The sequence below is a fragment of the Meira miltonrushii genome, assembly GCF_003144205.1.
Source record: "Meira miltonrushii strain MCA 3882 unplaced genomic scaffold FA14scaffold_2, whole genome shotgun sequence".
NCBI lineage: Eukaryota > Fungi > Basidiomycota > Exobasidiomycetes > Exobasidiales > Brachybasidiaceae > Meira > Meira miltonrushii.
In genome coordinates this window covers 2,543,250-2,558,609 of record NW_020289944.1, presented here as the reverse complement: position 1 = coordinate 2,558,609, position 15,360 = coordinate 2,543,250, and the positions used below count along the sequence as shown (strand labels likewise).

The 15,360-nt window shown below is 43.9% G+C and overlaps 11 protein-coding genes across 11 annotated transcripts; 6 read left to right on the top strand and 5 right to left on the bottom strand.

Annotated features, from left to right (window-relative positions):
• Nucleotides 1-968: 968 nt before the first annotated feature.
• On the top strand, nucleotides 969-1,520 carry FA14DRAFT_155017 (uncharacterized protein; the record flags this gene model as incomplete). Its single annotated transcript, XM_025497727.1, has 1 exon — nucleotides 969-1,520. One exon carries the CDS (start codon nucleotides 969-971, stop codon nucleotides 1,518-1,520), a length of 552 nt encoding a protein of 183 aa, XP_025355909.1.
• Nucleotides 1,521-1,551: 31 nt separating this feature from the next.
• Nucleotides 1,552-1,954, bottom strand: FA14DRAFT_44502 (uncharacterized protein). Its single transcript, XM_025502354.1, has one exon. The coding sequence runs from the start codon at nucleotides 1,811-1,813 to the stop codon at nucleotides 1,583-1,585; it is 231 nt and encodes a 76-aa protein (XP_025355908.1). The 5' UTR covers nucleotides 1,814-1,954; the 3' UTR covers nucleotides 1,552-1,582.
• On the bottom strand, nucleotides 1,614-2,745 carry FA14DRAFT_189549 (uncharacterized protein). Its single transcript, XM_025501734.1, has 2 exons — nucleotides 2,111-2,745; nucleotides 1,614-2,029 (listed from the first exon to the last, which is right to left on the bottom strand). Exons 1-2 carry the CDS (start codon nucleotides 2,693-2,695, stop codon nucleotides 1,883-1,885), a joined length of 732 nt encoding a protein of 243 aa, XP_025355907.1. The 5' UTR covers nucleotides 2,696-2,745; the 3' UTR covers nucleotides 1,614-1,882.
• A 100-nt stretch (nucleotides 2,746-2,845) lies between these two features.
• Nucleotides 2,846-3,514, top strand: FA14DRAFT_44504 (zf-U1-domain-containing protein). Its single transcript, XM_025502355.1, has one exon. It carries the CDS (start codon nucleotides 2,914-2,916, stop codon nucleotides 3,454-3,456), a length of 543 nt encoding a protein of 180 aa, XP_025355906.1. The 5' UTR covers nucleotides 2,846-2,913; the 3' UTR covers nucleotides 3,457-3,514.
• Nucleotides 3,489-5,018, bottom strand: FA14DRAFT_160680 (DEAD-domain-containing protein). Its single transcript, XM_025498779.1, has one exon. The coding sequence runs from the start codon at nucleotides 4,997-4,999 to the stop codon at nucleotides 3,572-3,574; it is 1,428 nt and encodes a 475-aa protein (XP_025355905.1). The 5' UTR covers nucleotides 5,000-5,018; the 3' UTR covers nucleotides 3,489-3,571.
• A 165-nt stretch (nucleotides 5,019-5,183) lies between these two features.
• Nucleotides 5,184-6,053, top strand: FA14DRAFT_44475 (uncharacterized protein). The gene has a single exon (XM_025502352.1). The coding sequence runs from the start codon at nucleotides 5,226-5,228 to the stop codon at nucleotides 5,835-5,837; it is 612 nt and encodes a 203-aa protein (XP_025355904.1). The 5' UTR covers nucleotides 5,184-5,225; the 3' UTR covers nucleotides 5,838-6,053.
• FA14DRAFT_44472 (putative CNB1-calcineurin B, regulatory subunit) lies at nucleotides 5,937-6,939 on the bottom strand. The gene is made up of 3 exons (XM_025502351.1): nucleotides 6,643-6,939; nucleotides 6,119-6,582; nucleotides 5,937-6,048 (listed from the first exon to the last, which is right to left on the bottom strand). The coding sequence occupies exons 1-3, from the start codon at nucleotides 6,692-6,694 to the stop codon at nucleotides 6,037-6,039; spliced, it is 528 nt and encodes a 175-aa protein (XP_025355903.1). The 5' UTR covers nucleotides 6,695-6,939; the 3' UTR covers nucleotides 5,937-6,036.
• A 253-nt stretch (nucleotides 6,940-7,192) lies between these two features.
• FA14DRAFT_120968 (putative PRE3-20S proteasome subunit) lies at nucleotides 7,193-7,898 on the top strand (the record flags this gene model as incomplete). Its single annotated transcript, XM_025496435.1, has 2 exons — nucleotides 7,193-7,228; nucleotides 7,290-7,898. 2 exons carry the CDS (start codon nucleotides 7,193-7,195, stop codon nucleotides 7,896-7,898), a joined length of 645 nt encoding a protein of 214 aa, XP_025355902.1.
• Nucleotides 7,899-8,436: 538 nt separating this feature from the next.
• FA14DRAFT_145532 (PP2C-domain-containing protein) lies at nucleotides 8,437-9,829 on the top strand (the record flags this gene model as incomplete). The annotated part of the gene is made up of 2 exons (XM_025497280.1): nucleotides 8,437-9,071; nucleotides 9,204-9,829. The coding sequence occupies exons 1-2, from the start codon at nucleotides 8,495-8,497 to the stop codon at nucleotides 9,827-9,829; spliced, it is 1,203 nt and encodes a 400-aa protein (XP_025355901.1). The 5' UTR covers nucleotides 8,437-8,494.
• A 57-nt stretch (nucleotides 9,830-9,886) lies between these two features.
• On the bottom strand, nucleotides 9,887-12,556 carry FA14DRAFT_160678 (MFS general substrate transporter). The gene has a single exon (XM_025498778.1). It carries the CDS (start codon nucleotides 12,405-12,407, stop codon nucleotides 10,011-10,013), a length of 2,397 nt encoding a protein of 798 aa, XP_025355900.1. The 5' UTR covers nucleotides 12,408-12,556; the 3' UTR covers nucleotides 9,887-10,010.
• A 196-nt stretch (nucleotides 12,557-12,752) lies between these two features.
• Nucleotides 12,753-15,331, top strand: FA14DRAFT_145529 (AAA-domain-containing protein; the record flags this gene model as incomplete). The annotated part of the gene is made up of 1 exon (XM_025497279.1): nucleotides 12,753-15,331. Exon 1 carries the CDS (start codon nucleotides 12,824-12,826, stop codon nucleotides 15,329-15,331), a length of 2,508 nt encoding a protein of 835 aa, XP_025355899.1. The 5' UTR covers nucleotides 12,753-12,823.
• Between the last annotated feature and the right edge of the window lie 29 nt (nucleotides 15,332-15,360).

Genomic DNA, 15,360 nt, shown 5'->3' with positions numbered 1-15,360 from the left:
CGAACAGAATTTGCTCCATTGTTCGCTTTCCAATGATCAATTCTTATGCATTAATTCAATTGCCCCGCTGAGAAGAACGGAGGATTCCCTTGCACAGCATTTGTACATCATCAACATGCAAGATCTTCTTCAAATTGATCTGCCGCTCTCTTTTTCCTTGTTCCAGGCCCGGTTGGTGTGGGTAATGTGCGGCATTTGTACTTAATTGCTTGCACTGAATGGATGGGAGAACATGCAATATGATTACACGCTAACTCTATTTGGCTAATTGATGACCTCAATGTTCAACAATGCATTAGCGTAAAGTTGTGACTTTATGATGAAAAAAAAAAGGAGTAAGTGCCTGATATGACCAGTAAGCCACATATACAAATTAAACATTTCTCCACCCACACACAGTAAAGCTTGTATGTATGCCGGCGTAGGGGGGATATGAGAAAAACAAACGCACGAGCCATCACCGAGGCAGAAGAACACTCTTTCTTTCTTTCTTTCTTCTGAAATGCGCATTCATACATTCATCATAGCATCACATTTTGATGATGATAACAAGGGGTGAAATATGCATTTAGACGGAAACTTCCCTCGCTATTCCGCTGCATTCATATCTGATGTTGATGAGAATATGTTGCTTACATAGTACCCGCGGCACGTTTACATATCCTAAACGGCATCTCAGCAGGATTGAAATGATCCTTCCTTCGTGGCGGTGCATTGACCAATTTCGGAGAAGAAATGCACTTCATCAGTCATTTCATTTCCGGTTCTCATGAGAAAGCACGTCATCTTTTGAATGGTATTGCATTTCAACACTGTCAAAGCGTTCGTGCACGGACAACGTGGAGAAAAGAGACCTCTTCTTCGTAAAGATATATAACCTTGTTGTTTGAAGCAAATCATCATCCCTCATCCCCTTCACAACAACTTGTCTTACTTATCACACACACCTTCACGAACAAATCAACAAAATGTCTAACCTTTTTGACAAAGCTAAGGAATTCGCCAATTCCGATCAAGGCAAGAACTTGATGAACCAATTCTCCGGCGGCGGCGGTAACAACAACAACAACAACAACAACCAAGGTTCCGGTGGCTTCGGTGGATCATCAGGTAACGATGATTCTTACGGATCCGGAAACAACCAAGGCTCTGGCGGCTTCGGCGGAGGCAATGACAACCAAGGTTCCGGTGGTTACGGAGGATCATCAGGCAATGACTCTTACGGATCAGGTGGTGGTAACCAAGGCTCAGGTGGTGGCTTCGGTGGTGGTAACCAAGGCTCTGATTCTTACGGATCTGGCAACCAAGGCTCTGGCGGCTTCGGTGGTGGTAACCAAGGCTCTGACTCCTACGGATCTGGCAACCAAGGATCTGGTGGCTTCGGCGGATCAGGCAATGATGACTCTTACGGATCCGGAGGCGGTGGTGGTGGCTTCGGAGGAGGTAACCAAGGCGGTTACGGCAACCAAGGAGGCCAAGGTGGTGGCTACGGAGGCGATGACAACAGCAATAACTACTAAACGAAGGAAAGAATCAGAAAGGAACGAAAATCTTTTGAGTAACATGTTTCATCGTACAATAATCACACCATAAACTTGGACGGTTCCTTCGATGGACATTTGAAATAAAATGATTTTATTGTTGAAGAATTATTCATTGGTGTGACATATATATTTAAGTCTAAGTTAGATCTCGACGTTTGCTTGTGTGAAATCGTTTCACCTGAGTAATGGTTATTGAAGTTGAACATGACCACTTCTGATCGTTGCAGGTCTGTAGCGTTGCGACAATCCAAGTTGATGCTTTTCGTCATGAGTAATTTTGACAATTCCGAGAATCACTCAGTGCGACACTACGGCCAATGATAGCGTAACATTGAAGTTCAGTTAATCTCTTTACATCTTTTCGTGACAAGGTCTAACCAATTCGGTCTCAATTGTATAAATCCCTCTTCCGAAGTGACGATTCGATAAACATCATTTGGTTCATACGAATCAGGACGTATCTGACCTTCAGTGAAAGCGACCATCTGAATTTGTCGAGAATGGGATGAGAGAAAAAGTAAGTACTTTATCCAAGCTGTCGACATTCCAGCTCATCTTTCACTTACAGCAATGATGTTCTCTGGCGTTGGAATACGACCGGGCATGAGAGGATGTCTAGGATCGGCAACGTGTGCAAATCCATCTGTACGTAGATAAGCTTCATACTCCAACAATCCATCTTGTGGTACGCATTCATTCTTCAAAACATCATGCATGAGTTGAATGAAAGGAGGATGTGGTTCAACCAAATCAGGATTGCGAACTGCGATATCGTAAATTTCTCCAGAACTATCTGGCTGATCTTTGATGAAACCGATTATAGATGCACTCGTAGGCGAAGAAGGAGATTTGGGGAGGAGAGAGATTGCATATTGATTCGATGATGGTAAAGGATGGAAGTAGATTCCGGTAGGATGGCTAGGATCTTTTACCGTTTGACTTGCAAGATTGACGGATCTTGTGGAATGGAAGCTTCTTGTCAATGCTGGAAAGTGTGACATGGGCACGTTGGAGTTACGTGATCTTCCAATTCTTCCTGTTGGGCTATGTAAGGCATTTGATATTGTTGGAATTGCTGCACTTCTGCTCGTGGACGCTTCCACCGAACGAAGAGAGACACCAGCTCTGCGGATTAGACTTTGTGATCTCATATTGACAATGTTGATGATGTTGAAGTGCAAAGAAGACGGGAAGGTTTGCTTATTAATGATTGTCAATCTTCTTATTTGGAAGTGGAGAGATGCACGTGCAAAATATTACCTTCTGGCTGTGGTGTTTAATTTAGAGTTAAAGGTGATTATCGCGTGTTAATAGTCTGTCATGCATTCTTCTCGTCCATAATATCCATCTTCAACTAAACGGGCCTGTCATGGGCAAGCATTACTGCTATTACTGTGATGTTCACCTCACTCACGATTCAACTTCCGTTCGAAAAGCTCACAATACAGGAAGAAATCATCTACAAAACGTAAGGGATTACTATCAATCTTTGGATCCTGCTCAAAATGAAGCAATCTTTGCCGGGGTTTTGCATCAGTATGATCTGATGAGACTACCACATCCACAGCTTGTTTACAATCCCCCTAACACAGGTGGAGGAGGTCATAGAGGAGGATTTGGAGGCGGGGGCAGAGGAAGAGGTGGATTCAATCAAGGTGGATACGGTAGACCTCCGCCAAGGGATAGCGGTGGCTTTGGAGGATATAATCGACCACCTCCCTCACAATATGGGAATGCAAACGGACATAATTATGGCGAGCCACCTACAGGTCCAGGTGGTCAGTATGGTCAACCTCATTCGAATATGAATGGCCGAGGTCCACCGCCGTACATGGGAGGTGGACAACAATCTTATGGTGGACGACCACCTCCAAACTTCAACGGACCACCACCTGGATATGGAGGGAGATGAACACAGCAACAAGATCGAAATACAATTTGTACATTATCAAGAAAGCAATGAAAAAGTGCTTCTGGCACTTCTGTATAATACATATAATGATACACCAATTCAAGCAAGCGACCGACTAGAGTGCCTTGCCATCAGATCTTGTCTTTTTTGTTTTCTTCGCTTTTGAGGTACTGGATTGTGCTGCTGAAGCCATTCGCATAGCCGCTTTTGCTTCATTTCTCTTTTTGTTCTGACCAAAGTGGGTATCATGCAAGTGCATACTTGCCATTCGTTTGGCAGTCATGACAGTGTTTAATTTCTCTAGTACTGTCTCCTCATGCATTTTAACCTCTTCCATCTTTACCTTGATCGTCTCTTCGATATGTTGAAAAAGTTCAATGTCTCTCTCTCCCACAAAATTGACCGCTAAGCCTTGCTTGCCATTACGTGCTGTTCTTCCGACTCTGTGAATATAATCTCGCCATTCACGTGGAAGATCCCAGTTGATCACCAATTCCACATCAGGCACGTCCAAACCACGAGAGCCCAAATCTGTTGTGATCAAGATTGGCACACTTCTTTGGCGGAAGCGAGTTAGTGAGTCCATCCTCTGATGTTGCGTAAGCGTTGAGTGCAGTGCTGCATTTGGTATTCCTAGCTGTTGGAGCATATGTGAGAGCAAAGCCGCCGTTTCACTTCTTGCAACAAAGATGATTGAAAATGGAACCTTTTCCATCTCTTCTTCGTCTTCGTCATCATCTTCATTATTGCCGCCGGATTGTCCGAAAGAGATGGGAGCATTGAGCAGAAGGTGATAGAGATAAGGTTCTCGCATATGAGAAGGCACGAACAAATACTTCTGATCCAATGTTGGCGGCGTAGCTGTACTTTGTTCAATCTTGCAAACGACTGGCTTCCTTGCACCTTCTTCAGGTTCCTTGTTCGCCAAAGCCTCAATCTCGGGCGTGAGCGTTGCAGTAAATAGTAGTGTCTGTCTCGATCTGGCAGGCGGCAGTATGCTGAACAGATAAGATAACTCCGGTCCGAATGTCTCTGTCAAAAGCCTATCTGCTTCATCCAATACCACAAATTTACACCTTTCCAATCCCCACTCTTGATTTCCTCCACTTTTGAGAATGTCCACCAATCTACCTGGAGTTGCGACGATAATATGCGGTCTACTTTTACTCAGCTCGGTTGATTGTTTGATGATATCCAAACCACCCACAACCAGACTGACCCGTAGTCCCATCCGTGCTCCTTCTCCGACAGCGACGAATTGTTCGTATAATTGTAGTGCCAGCTCACGAGTTGGTGTGAGTATGACTGCATATCCACCGACCATATCCAGTGAGAGTCGCTGTAGAATTGGCATGGCAAATGATAGTGTTTTCCCGCTTCCCGTTGGACTTCCTCCGATCAAATCATTTCCTTTCAAGATTAATGGTATAGAAGATTGTTGAATTGGCGTAGGATGTGTGATTCTCAGTGCAGAAAGGGAGCGTACCAGATTACTTGAAAGTCCCATAGACCCAAATGTTTTTGGTTTTGCAGTATCTGCCATGATCACATAAATGTACAAATGATGAGAAGAAGAAGAAGAGAAAAAGTGTTCCAAAGTGAAACGCGTTATTAATCTTTTTCTTTTGTCCATTTTCCGAAACTTTTTTTGTCAAATTTATCCGCACGGACCCCGCCAAGGTAAGAGAAGGATGCTACTTTGAGCTTAACACTTCTTCCTCTTACAAACATGGCATTGGCTGAATAGCCTTTCCATCAACATTCACACAATGCTCAAGCTGTTAAGCTACATCCTCGGTCTCATTACAGCGATCGCACTTATTCTTTGTATTGCATGCGGATTATTCTACGTATGCAGTTGGATAGAAGATCGTCCAGCAAAAAGTCGTAAAATCGGTCAAAGGATCGCTCAAATTTGTGGATTATGTACATTGGCAATCGCAATCACTGATCGAATGCCAAACCTATTTGTCCTGACAAGTCTGGCTTCATTCTGTATCCTGCACCTATCCCTAGACGAACAATGGCACAAGAGACTACCTACTTCGGTACGATTGATCGTTCAAACAGTTGCACCGGTACTGCCACATATCATCCTATTACACAGCTTTCATCCTGCAAGAAACACTAATGGAAACATCATACAGGATATTCCCGATCCCGCATACCACAGCAAACCAAAATTACCCGGAGGCAGATTAGACTGGGATGCATACAATACAGCTCAACCTATCATTCGCACATACGGAGCAGGAGAACAACTCTCATGCTTTGCACTTTGCTGGCTTCCAACAATTTGGTCTTATTTGATCGCAATTGCTGATAGTGCTGCTTTGCCTTTTGCAAATGATAATCCAACAAAATCAAAGAGAAACAATTAATCTCATCATTCATGCCAGCACTCAATGTATCATATCCACATCTATACCCATAATAGTGATGATTGCTCAATGATAGCATGTCTTTGTTGTCAGATTGTATGAAATACAGTATGTTGAACGAGTGTGGTGATAGGTCTAATTGTGTGCGCAATGTACGCAATCGAATGCTTCTTTGATGCCAAGACGATAGGTATGATAATCAGAAAAGATCCTGTGAAAGTGGGTGAGAGGATGTGGTCAGCTTGCTGTCATTCTCTGTGAATTCTGCTTTAAAGACTCACCTCCAGGGTCAATTGACGGGCAATATCCGTATTACCGATCATCTCTGTAAATTCTTCAAAGTCCAATTTACCATCTCCGTTCTTGTCTGCTTCCATTATTGTTTTGTCTACGATCTGTTGAAGCTGTTGATCTTTCAAGTTATTACCGACCATCATTTTAAGCACGAGGAACAATTCACCATTGGAGATCAAACCATCACGATCCATATCGTATACCTTGAAAGCAAATTTGAGCTTTTCTTCTCTACTTCCCTGACTGCTGAATGCGCTCAAACCTTTTACAAACTCTTGAAAATCGACTGTACCTCCTCCATCTTCATCAAAAATGGCTATCATTCTTGACGCTAGAGGATTGTTGGCGATCGCCGGTATTTGTAAAAATTCATCTTTATCGATCGAACCAGATCCATCTCTGTCTAATTTCATAAAACGTTTCTTTAAACGTTGAATTTCTGGTCCCGAGACTGTGGGAGGGAAGGAAAGTTAGCATATGTTCAATAAAGAAACAAGTAGATGATTCTTACAATTTGAGTTTTGTGCAATCTGTGATAGCACCTGTGATTGAGCTTGACCCATGATTGCCAAATTCCTTATCGTATCTAGACTTTGATCTTGTTATATTCTTGACAATCTCTTACACCTTCCAGATCGATTTGGTGGTGAGTAGATCACCTTTCTTGTATGCGGGCGGGGAAGAGGTGCTATCAGAAGACTAATTTCGACCAATCATGCAAAATAACAGATCTCCCTCTTTCTCTGGCAGCAGGGTGTGTATTTTAAGCGTACGCTACACTAAGTGGGTGTTGTTCCCCCCCTTCAAGTACGATAGGATTAACATGAGCATATTATCCTTTACGCCAATCAAAGAAGCAAAGCAACACTTAGGGCTGAAAGTGTGTGCTGCTCTACACGTGTGTATTAACACTCTCTCTCCATCACCAGACGCGCGGCCAAAACCTATCGTGCACGGCTCACACTGCACTAAAATTCCAAATCAAGTCGTCAGCATTTGTGTTGTTCCTACACAACAATAATCATCATCATCAACAACTCATCAAAATGGAGGTCATCGATATGAATCGCCTAAAGCAAGGCGAAGTGAACCTTGGTGTGAGTACAACATCCCACGAAACAAACGAGAAAAAGACACTGACACTTACCCTACACACAGACATCAATCATGGCAGTTGCATATAAAGGAGGAGTGGTACTCGGTGCTGATTCAAGAACAACAACAGGATCATACATTGCCAATCGTGTGACCGATAAACTAACACATATCTCAGATCGGATCTACTGTTGTCGTTCAGGAAGTGCTGCAGATACACAAGCAGTTGCAGACATTGTCACATACTACCTTTCTATGTTTTCCGTTCAACATGATACCCAACCAAAAGTAGACACAGCCGCACATTTGTTCTCAGAGATGATTTATCAAAACAAAGACAGACTAAGCGCAGGTATCATTGTTGCTGGTTGGGATAAACATGCCGGTGGTTCGGTTTGGAACGTTCCATTGGGAGGTGGTGTATTCCAACAGCCTTGGGCGATCGGTGGATCAGGATCAGCATACATTTACGGTTATTGTGATTCGACATGGAAAGAAGGTATGACAAGAGAAGAAACTTTGGAATTCGTAAAGAATGCTCTAAGTTTAGCAATGAGCAGAGATGGATCTTCAGGTGGAACGATCAGAATGGCCGATATCTCGGAAAAAGGTGTTGAACGATTCTTTGTCCCTGGAAATGAGCTACCACAACTCAGCTCAAAGATTGTATAACGTATTCGTCCAATTTGTATTCATCAATGGCATCACTAGAAAGCATTTGGGAGACATTGTTGTGAAGTAAGATTAATAGAATGACATTGCAGAAGCATCATGTTTGTTATATGCTAGCATGACATTTCTTTCTCTGAATCATATATGCTTGTAATCACACTACTATTCCCTCCTCACGATGTGGCTTCGATGACTTCATTCTTGTATTATTTGGAAAGTGCTCGGGAAGATATAATAGTTCTGATTAGGCTGTGTTGCGGATAGGCTTTTGTACTGCTAATAGCGGCCGGCGTGGAGGTATTTCTAACATACAGGCAGGCAGGCAGGCACCGAGGACAGTCGGTTGGCTAAGCTTTAAAAGCAAACGCGTGTGTGTACGTACACAATCCTCGTCTTATGCCCAGTCCTGACCCTGAGGGTTCGTGCCTCCTCTTTATGACGACAGGCAATAATCCAACCTATTCATCCTGCATCCTTTCCACCAAAACACATAAAGACAATCTCAAAAAGCTCAATCTGGAAAGAATTCATCTCGGTGGAAGAACTGATACTTGCAATTACATCGATCAACACAGCATTTAGCAGGACCCGCTATCATGGTTGGCCTACGTGGAATGGAAGATGTGGATAGTTCAGAGGTGAATGCTTCATCTGAATCCCAAACGACAGCTTCTGGCAGTAATACGCATGGCACTGTTAATCAACATCCCGGTTCTTCTCGTCCAGCAAAAGCAGAAACTTCAGGCCTTTCAACCGCATTGGCAGGTCCAGATGGAAAAGTGCCTTTTCGTGTAGGCATTGCTGAAGATCGTAATAAACGATGGAGACGAACGATGGAAGATGCTCATGCGTTTGTGTATGATTTCGGTAGCGTACATGGTCAAGGTTATTTTGGCGTTTTTGATGGTCATGCAGGAAAGCATTCTGCAGAGTGGTGCGGACAACATTTTCACGAATACCTTTTGGATACTTTGGTCAACCATTCCAATCAATCCGTTCCTGATATCTTTAACAAAACATACCATTCTGTCGATCAACAACTTTCACAATTGGCCGATCAACTCGGATCATCTTCGGGTTGCACGGCTGTCACTGTACTTTTACGTTTAGAAGATGAAGATGGAAAGCCTGCAGCACATGCAGAGACTGGCGGAGTTGACAAGACTTCACGCAGTGCATCCTCAAACACAGGCGGTGGTCAGCAAGACGCACCAGATGCAAGCAGTCCAAAATCCAGCTCTTCGGGCATTCTGAGCAGCATTTCAAGAAGAATGAGAAATGATTCAAACACGAGCAAAGAACAAGAAGATAGCAGTAAAAGCAAAGATGCTTCCTCCAAAATTGAAGGCGTAAGTGCAAATGTATCAAAAGATGGTTTGGTAGAAGTAAGCGGAGAAAAGATACGAAGAGTGTTGTACACAGCAAATGTGGGCGATGCTCGAGCTGTTCTTTGCCGAGGTGGTAAAGCTGTTCGATTGACTTACGACCACAAAGGTTCAGATGCTCAAGAAGCAAAAAGAATTATGGATGCAGGTGGTTTTGTGATGAATAATCGTGTCAATGGAGTTTTGGCAGTAACGAGATCATTGGGAGATGCAGCAATGAAAGATTTTGTCGTTGGTGCACCTTATACAACAGAGACTACATTGAGCGATCAAGATTCTTTCTTGATCGTTGCTTGTGATGGTTTATGGGACGTCGCAGATGATCAAGATGCGGTCGATTTGATTCGTGATGAAGAAGATCCTCAAGTCGCAGCAGCAAGATTATTACAACACGCTTTGAGTAATTTCTCAACCGATAATACTTCCGTCATGGTCGTCAGATTCGCCTGCAATGCTGAAGCTGCCAAGAACACTCAACCAGGCTTTTCTGCAAATGTCGCCGGTGGAACTGGACCAGAAGGAGACTTGAAAGAAAAAGAAAGCTAATATTTTGGGTTGACGTTGGAAACCTTTTTTTCCAAGTAGTCATACTTTTATAATCATGGATGGATGTATTAATTTCATACGAGAGGAATCGCAATGCTTAATTGATAAGATTTGCGAGCGATGCACATAGAACACAAGATTATATAGTACAAATAGTAAACAAAAACATCACACATCCTTTTCATGGCCTCGTTGCTCCGTTGCCATAAAGTAACATCAGCACAAAAGTTGCAACTGCTGACAAGCCTGCCATTCCCGCTTTGAAGATCCAAACAAGTTCCGGTCGATCAGTGTTCAAGCCAATTCCAAATATACGACTGGTCAAAAGAGGTACGAAAGCGTACACAGCAGTACACAAGATTTGATTAGCCGCCAAAGCTTTGGATTGATGGCGATCATGGTGTACTTGGAAGGAACCTTCTGTGTTCTCTGTTCCGGCGACACTTCCTTCAACGGTGACAGTGCTTTGGTAAGATGTTTGTCTCTGTATAACATCTGTGGAGCCATAAGGCTTTCGTACAGTCTGCCGTGTGCTTTGATGTTGTTCACGATAACGTAATGCTTCTCGGGTATCTTCTTGTTCGCTCACAGCGTTTACAAGCAAAGCAGTGCGTAGAGATGTTGCACCTGCACCAATTTGTAATCCGACAATTGCAATTGCCACACCGACCCATGGAGGGTATTTTGCTCCATCTCCATCTTTGTTCTTATCATATTGATCGGACCACGATCTGGTGAGTGCCATTAAAGATAGTGAGGCAGTTGCAAGAATGTACGATAAGAGCATGATGACAAGATCCAACTTTCCTCGCCTTTCCGTATCGCTTTCCTTGTTTGGCGATGCGTTCTGAAGCAAAGCGTCCGTCTCATCCTCTCCATCACGTTCTTGAATCTTCTTCCGCGATTGCAACCAAGTCCGAATCTTTGTGACAAGCCATGGGAAGCAAACGGTAAGGTATAGAGCACGGACTCCTTGCAACAAACTGACCAAGTATCCATTCTGAACAACGTCATATTTGAACACTTTGGTGTTGTATAACAAGAGAACCGGAACCATGAATACTTGGAACGACTCTTCCAAGACAACGATGACGGCAAGTACAAACAAACGCCAATCTCGTCCACCAACAGATGATGTCTGGCGAGATCCACCAGCTTGCTTGTACGGTAGGAAGACGGCCAAAGGAGCAAGGAAGTTTAGCTTGTAAATCAATTCCTGCCACCATGCCGATCTGGAGGTCGAATGAGCACCATCAACTGAGCTAAAGTAGGATTCAGTTCCTACACCGCCATCCGTATCTGCATCTGTATCATTATCTGTCTCGTCCGCGTGTCCACTTTGATCCGCCTTTTGTCCATTCTCTTCGCCTTCTCCTATTCTTTCGAAATCGTCGATTAACGTATGATGGCGCCTTTTCTTACTCTCGGGTACGAATACTAGCATATATGCTGTCGTTGCGACGTACACTGCAATACTGGCATAAAAGGGTGCAAAAAACTGTTGCGTTGAAGCTGCTAGCCATCCTCCCAATGTACTGCTGGGGAAAGCACCAAGTTGACCGAATCCGTCGGTAAAAGATAGAGCACCTGCTCTTTGCGATTCTGTTGTTGTATCTACAACATAGTTTTGAAGAGCAATCTTGAGAGGAGCACCTGCGCTTGCTTCCATCACCATCACAGCAATATACAGCACGGTGACACCAACGTAGGTAGGCAAGAGAACACTAATGCGAAAGACACTGGTGGAAATTGCTAACAGGATATGCGTTGCAAGAAGCAATGGCTTCCGACCAAAGTATTCCGATAGCCTGCTGCATCTGTTAAGAAGAATCAAACTTACCAAAGCACCCACCGTAGCCATAGCAGCAGCATATGTCGATGTTGAATCTTCCACCCATACATCTTGACAGACTGGATCAGAGGGTAATTCTGGCGCCGGTGGTAGCATTAGATAAGAATGCATGGAAGGCTTCACCTTCAATTGGTACACACGACACATGAGGTGGGTATACACCTTGAATTGACTTGCTAATGGCATTCCTTGTGCAAGGCTGAACAGCAATGATACCAATGCCATATGGTATGGACTGGCTCTTCCACGTCCCAAAGCCTTTCGAGCCCCATATATTGTTTCTGTTGCATCCCCTCCAAATTCATCATTCTGATCATTATCTTCCTCTGAATCGTCATCAGCTTGATTGCTTGAATGAGAATGCTTTCTCTTCACTTTTGATTTCGAGATTTTGACGTTTGTTTGCGTTGTGGTATTGTCTTCCTCTGATCGAGTTGAATAACTAGAGATTAAGGCTGCTGCTGCTGTAATGGAAGATGATCTTCGTCGAGAAGCACTTGGTCTTCTTCTCCTTCGAGTGGGTGAAGATGGACCAGCAATAGCACCTTGGCTGAATTCTTCATTTTCAGCTTCTTCTTCTGGGCGTAAAGTTGGCGGCTTCAAATTTTTCGTATCGATTGGTGTGATGTTTGATGGTGTGGAGGATGATTGTGTTGTAACTCTTGGTAATGATTTGTTCTTCTTTTTCGGAGAGGTACGTAGAGTTGGACGACCACCAGAAACCATCTTTGCCTTGAAGCTTTAGATTGGCAACAATCGTTGTTGGAAAGCAACGAAGGAATGCTTCTTCCTTAGCAATAGGGTCAACTTTTTTTGATGAGGGGAAAAGTTAGCGGAAAATAAATGAAAGTCTTTTCGCCGCATACGTAACAAACCAACACCTCTGGGCGTACGCTAGCTTGGGATTCTTGCTCAGCCTAGCCAACTGATCGGCACATGCATTACTCTGCCCTGCACAGCACTGCACTGCGCCCTTTTACGGCGTACAGCAACAAACATGATGATGTGGCGCGTGCGTTTAAGCTTTTCGAATTGCATTTCACAAATTTCCCGTCCTCTTCCCCCCTTTCTATCCTTGTCTCATTACCATCAAAAGGATAGACATATCAGCTCTATCCAAGATACAAGAATCACAACTTAAAATGGCAGGCTTTTCTCGTGGTGGCGGAGGTGCTGATCGCTCAGCATATTCAAGCAATCCTTATGCCAGTGGTGGAAGTACTGGAGGTGCAGGATATCGTCCTAGCGGTGGTGCCGGTGGTGCAGGATATGCAAATAGTGGTGCATCAGCATACGGCAGTAGAGGGGCTGGATATGGCGGTGGCGGAGCAGGCTATGGTGGTGCTGGAGGGGGTGGAGGTGGTTATGGTGCTCCTCCACCACCACCTCGAGCTACCGGCGGTCACTCAAGCGGATATCCTAATGAGAAAGCATCTTTTCCCCCACCAGGAGGCGGTGGAAATCACATGATCGTCAAATGCCCTGACAATTACGTCTTGACAAATTGCTTGGTTGTCAATGGGCAAGAATGGGGAAATGCACGATACATCATGATCGATGGCCGGTACGTTTTCACAGCAATCGCTGATAATTCTCGACAAATTCAACCCGGCCAAATCGGTGCTGCCCACTTGCAGAGACAATGGTCCGGCGTAAGCCATGGACAATACGTGCATGCAGAAGAATACGACCCTCAAGCAGAAGGCGGAGGCATATACCTGGCAGGCTTGGATGTCGAATTGAGTTTCCTCAAAGCTGGTATAGAGACTGGAGAACAATACGATGTGGATGAAATGACCAGAAATTTTATCAGATCGCATGAAGGTCACATCTTTACCGTCGGACAGCTTCTCGTGAACGAATTCCACGGCCAGAATTTCAAAGCTATAATCACTGGTGTCAATGTTGTTGAGGGTGATCAGCATGCAGCTCCACGAGGTGCTCGCATCCAAAGAGGTGTTTTGATGGCGCAAACTCAAGTCAGCATCTACAAGGCATCGAACGCGAATATCAAGTTCAAAGCAAGTGGAAAAAGAGCCCCCACAAACGCTATCGTTCAACCAAATTTCAAGTTCGAAGATATGGGCATCGGTGGTTTGGACACTGAATTTTCTGCCATCTTCCGTCGTGCATTTGCATCACGTATTTTCCCCCCAGCACTCGTTGATAAATTGGGCATTCAGCACGTCAAGGGTATTTTGCTTTTCGGTCCTCCAGGTACGGGAAAAACCCTGATGGCCAGACAGATTGGTAAAATGCTGAATGCACGCGAACCAAAGATTGTAAATGGTCCAGAAATTCTGAACAAATTCGTTGGTGCTAGTGAAGAGAACATTCGAAAGCTCTTCGCTGACGCAGAGAAAGAATACAAAGAGAAAGGTGACGAATCAGGCCTACACATTATCATCTTTGATGAATTGGATGCAATCTGTAAGCAACGTGGTTCGACTGGAGGCGGCACTGGTGTGGGTGATTCGGTGGTGAATCAATTATTGTCCAAGATGGATGGTGTAGATCAATTGAACAATATTCTGTTGATCGGAATGACGAACCGAATGGATATGATCGATGAAGCTCTCCTTCGTCCAGGTCGTTTGGAAGTCCATATGGAAATTAACTTACCTGATGAACATGGTCGTCGTCAAATTATCTCTATCCAAACGAATAAGATGCGCACAAATGGAGTCATGGACGATGACGTTGATTTGGATGAACTTGCCGCACTGACCAAGAATTTCAGTGGTGCAGAAATTGCAGGTCTGGTGAAAAGTGCTACCAGTTTCGCATTTAATCGTCACGTCAAAGTCGGAACTATGGCTGGAATTGACGATAATGTTGAAAACATGCGTGTGAACCGAGATGACTTCATGCATGCAATGGATGAAGTACAACCTGCTTTCGGTGTTGCAGAAGAAGAATTGGCTCAAGTTGTGTCGAATGGAATTATGCATTTCGCTCCTCATATCGATGTAATTTTGCGAGATGGACAATTGCGTGTCGAGCAAGTCAGAACATCAAGCCGTACACCATTGGTCACAGCGTTGCTGCATGGTCCACCAGGATCTGGAAAGACTGCCTTGGCTGCTACGATTGCTCTCAACTCACAATTCCCCTTCATTAAGCTCATCTCTCCTGAGAACATGGTGGGTATGGGAGAATCGCAAAAGATTGCATATCTTAACAAGGTGTTCAATGATTCTTACAAGAGTCCATTGAGTATCATTGTTGTTGATAATATCGAAAAGATTGTTGAATGGGTTCCAATTGGACCAAGATTTAGCAATGGAGTTTTACAAGCTTTAAGCGTTCTGCTGGGCAAAAGACCACCCAAAGATCGAAGATTATTAATCCTTGCTACCACATCAAACAAACCGATGTTGTCAGATATGGAAGTTAGCGATGCATTCTTGGCTGATATTCGTGTGCCAAGTATTACATCGTTACGCAGCGTTGATCATGTTTTACGTCAAACGGAATTATTTGCCAATGAAGAAGATCAAGCACGTTGTATTGAATTATTACAAAGTGCAGGATTGGCAGACGAGGAACGTTTGAATATTGGAATTAAGAAACTTTTGTCAGAAATTGAAATGGCAAGATTGGATGATGATCCGGCTGATAAGATTACTGCTGCTTTGACGGCATTTTAGATTGCTATCTGTAATACACATTCACATAC

Coding starts and splice junctions, on each gene's coding strand:
- FA14DRAFT_44502 (XM_025502354.1), bottom strand. CDS start 1,813: ATGACGAAAAGCATCAACTTGGATTGTCGCAACGCTACAGACCTGCAA.
- FA14DRAFT_189549 (XM_025501734.1), bottom strand. CDS start 2,695: ATGAGATCACAAAGTCTAATCCGCAGAGCTGGTGTCTCTCTTCGTTCG. Junction 2,030..2,110: donor CGCCAGAGAACATCATTGCT/GTAAGTGAAAGA, acceptor CGACAAATTCAG/ATGGTCGCTTTCACTGAAGG.
- FA14DRAFT_44504 (XM_025502355.1), top strand. CDS start 2,914: ATGGGCAAGCATTACTGCTATTACTGTGATGTTCACCTCACTCACGAT.
- FA14DRAFT_160680 (XM_025498779.1), bottom strand. CDS start 4,999: ATGGCAGATACTGCAAAACCAAAAACATTTGGGTCTATGGGACTTTCA.
- FA14DRAFT_44475 (XM_025502352.1), top strand. CDS start 5,226: ATGCTCAAGCTGTTAAGCTACATCCTCGGTCTCATTACAGCGATCGCA.
- FA14DRAFT_44472 (XM_025502351.1), bottom strand. CDS start 6,694: ATGGGTCAAGCTCAATCACAGGTGCTATCACAGATTGCACAAAACTCA. Junction 6,583..6,642: donor GATTGCACAAAACTCAAATT/GTAAGAATCATC, acceptor TCCCTCCCACAG/TCTCGGGACCAGAAATTCAA.
- FA14DRAFT_160678 (XM_025498778.1), bottom strand. CDS start 12,407: ATGGTTTCTGGTGGTCGTCCAACTCTACGTACCTCTCCGAAAAAGAAG.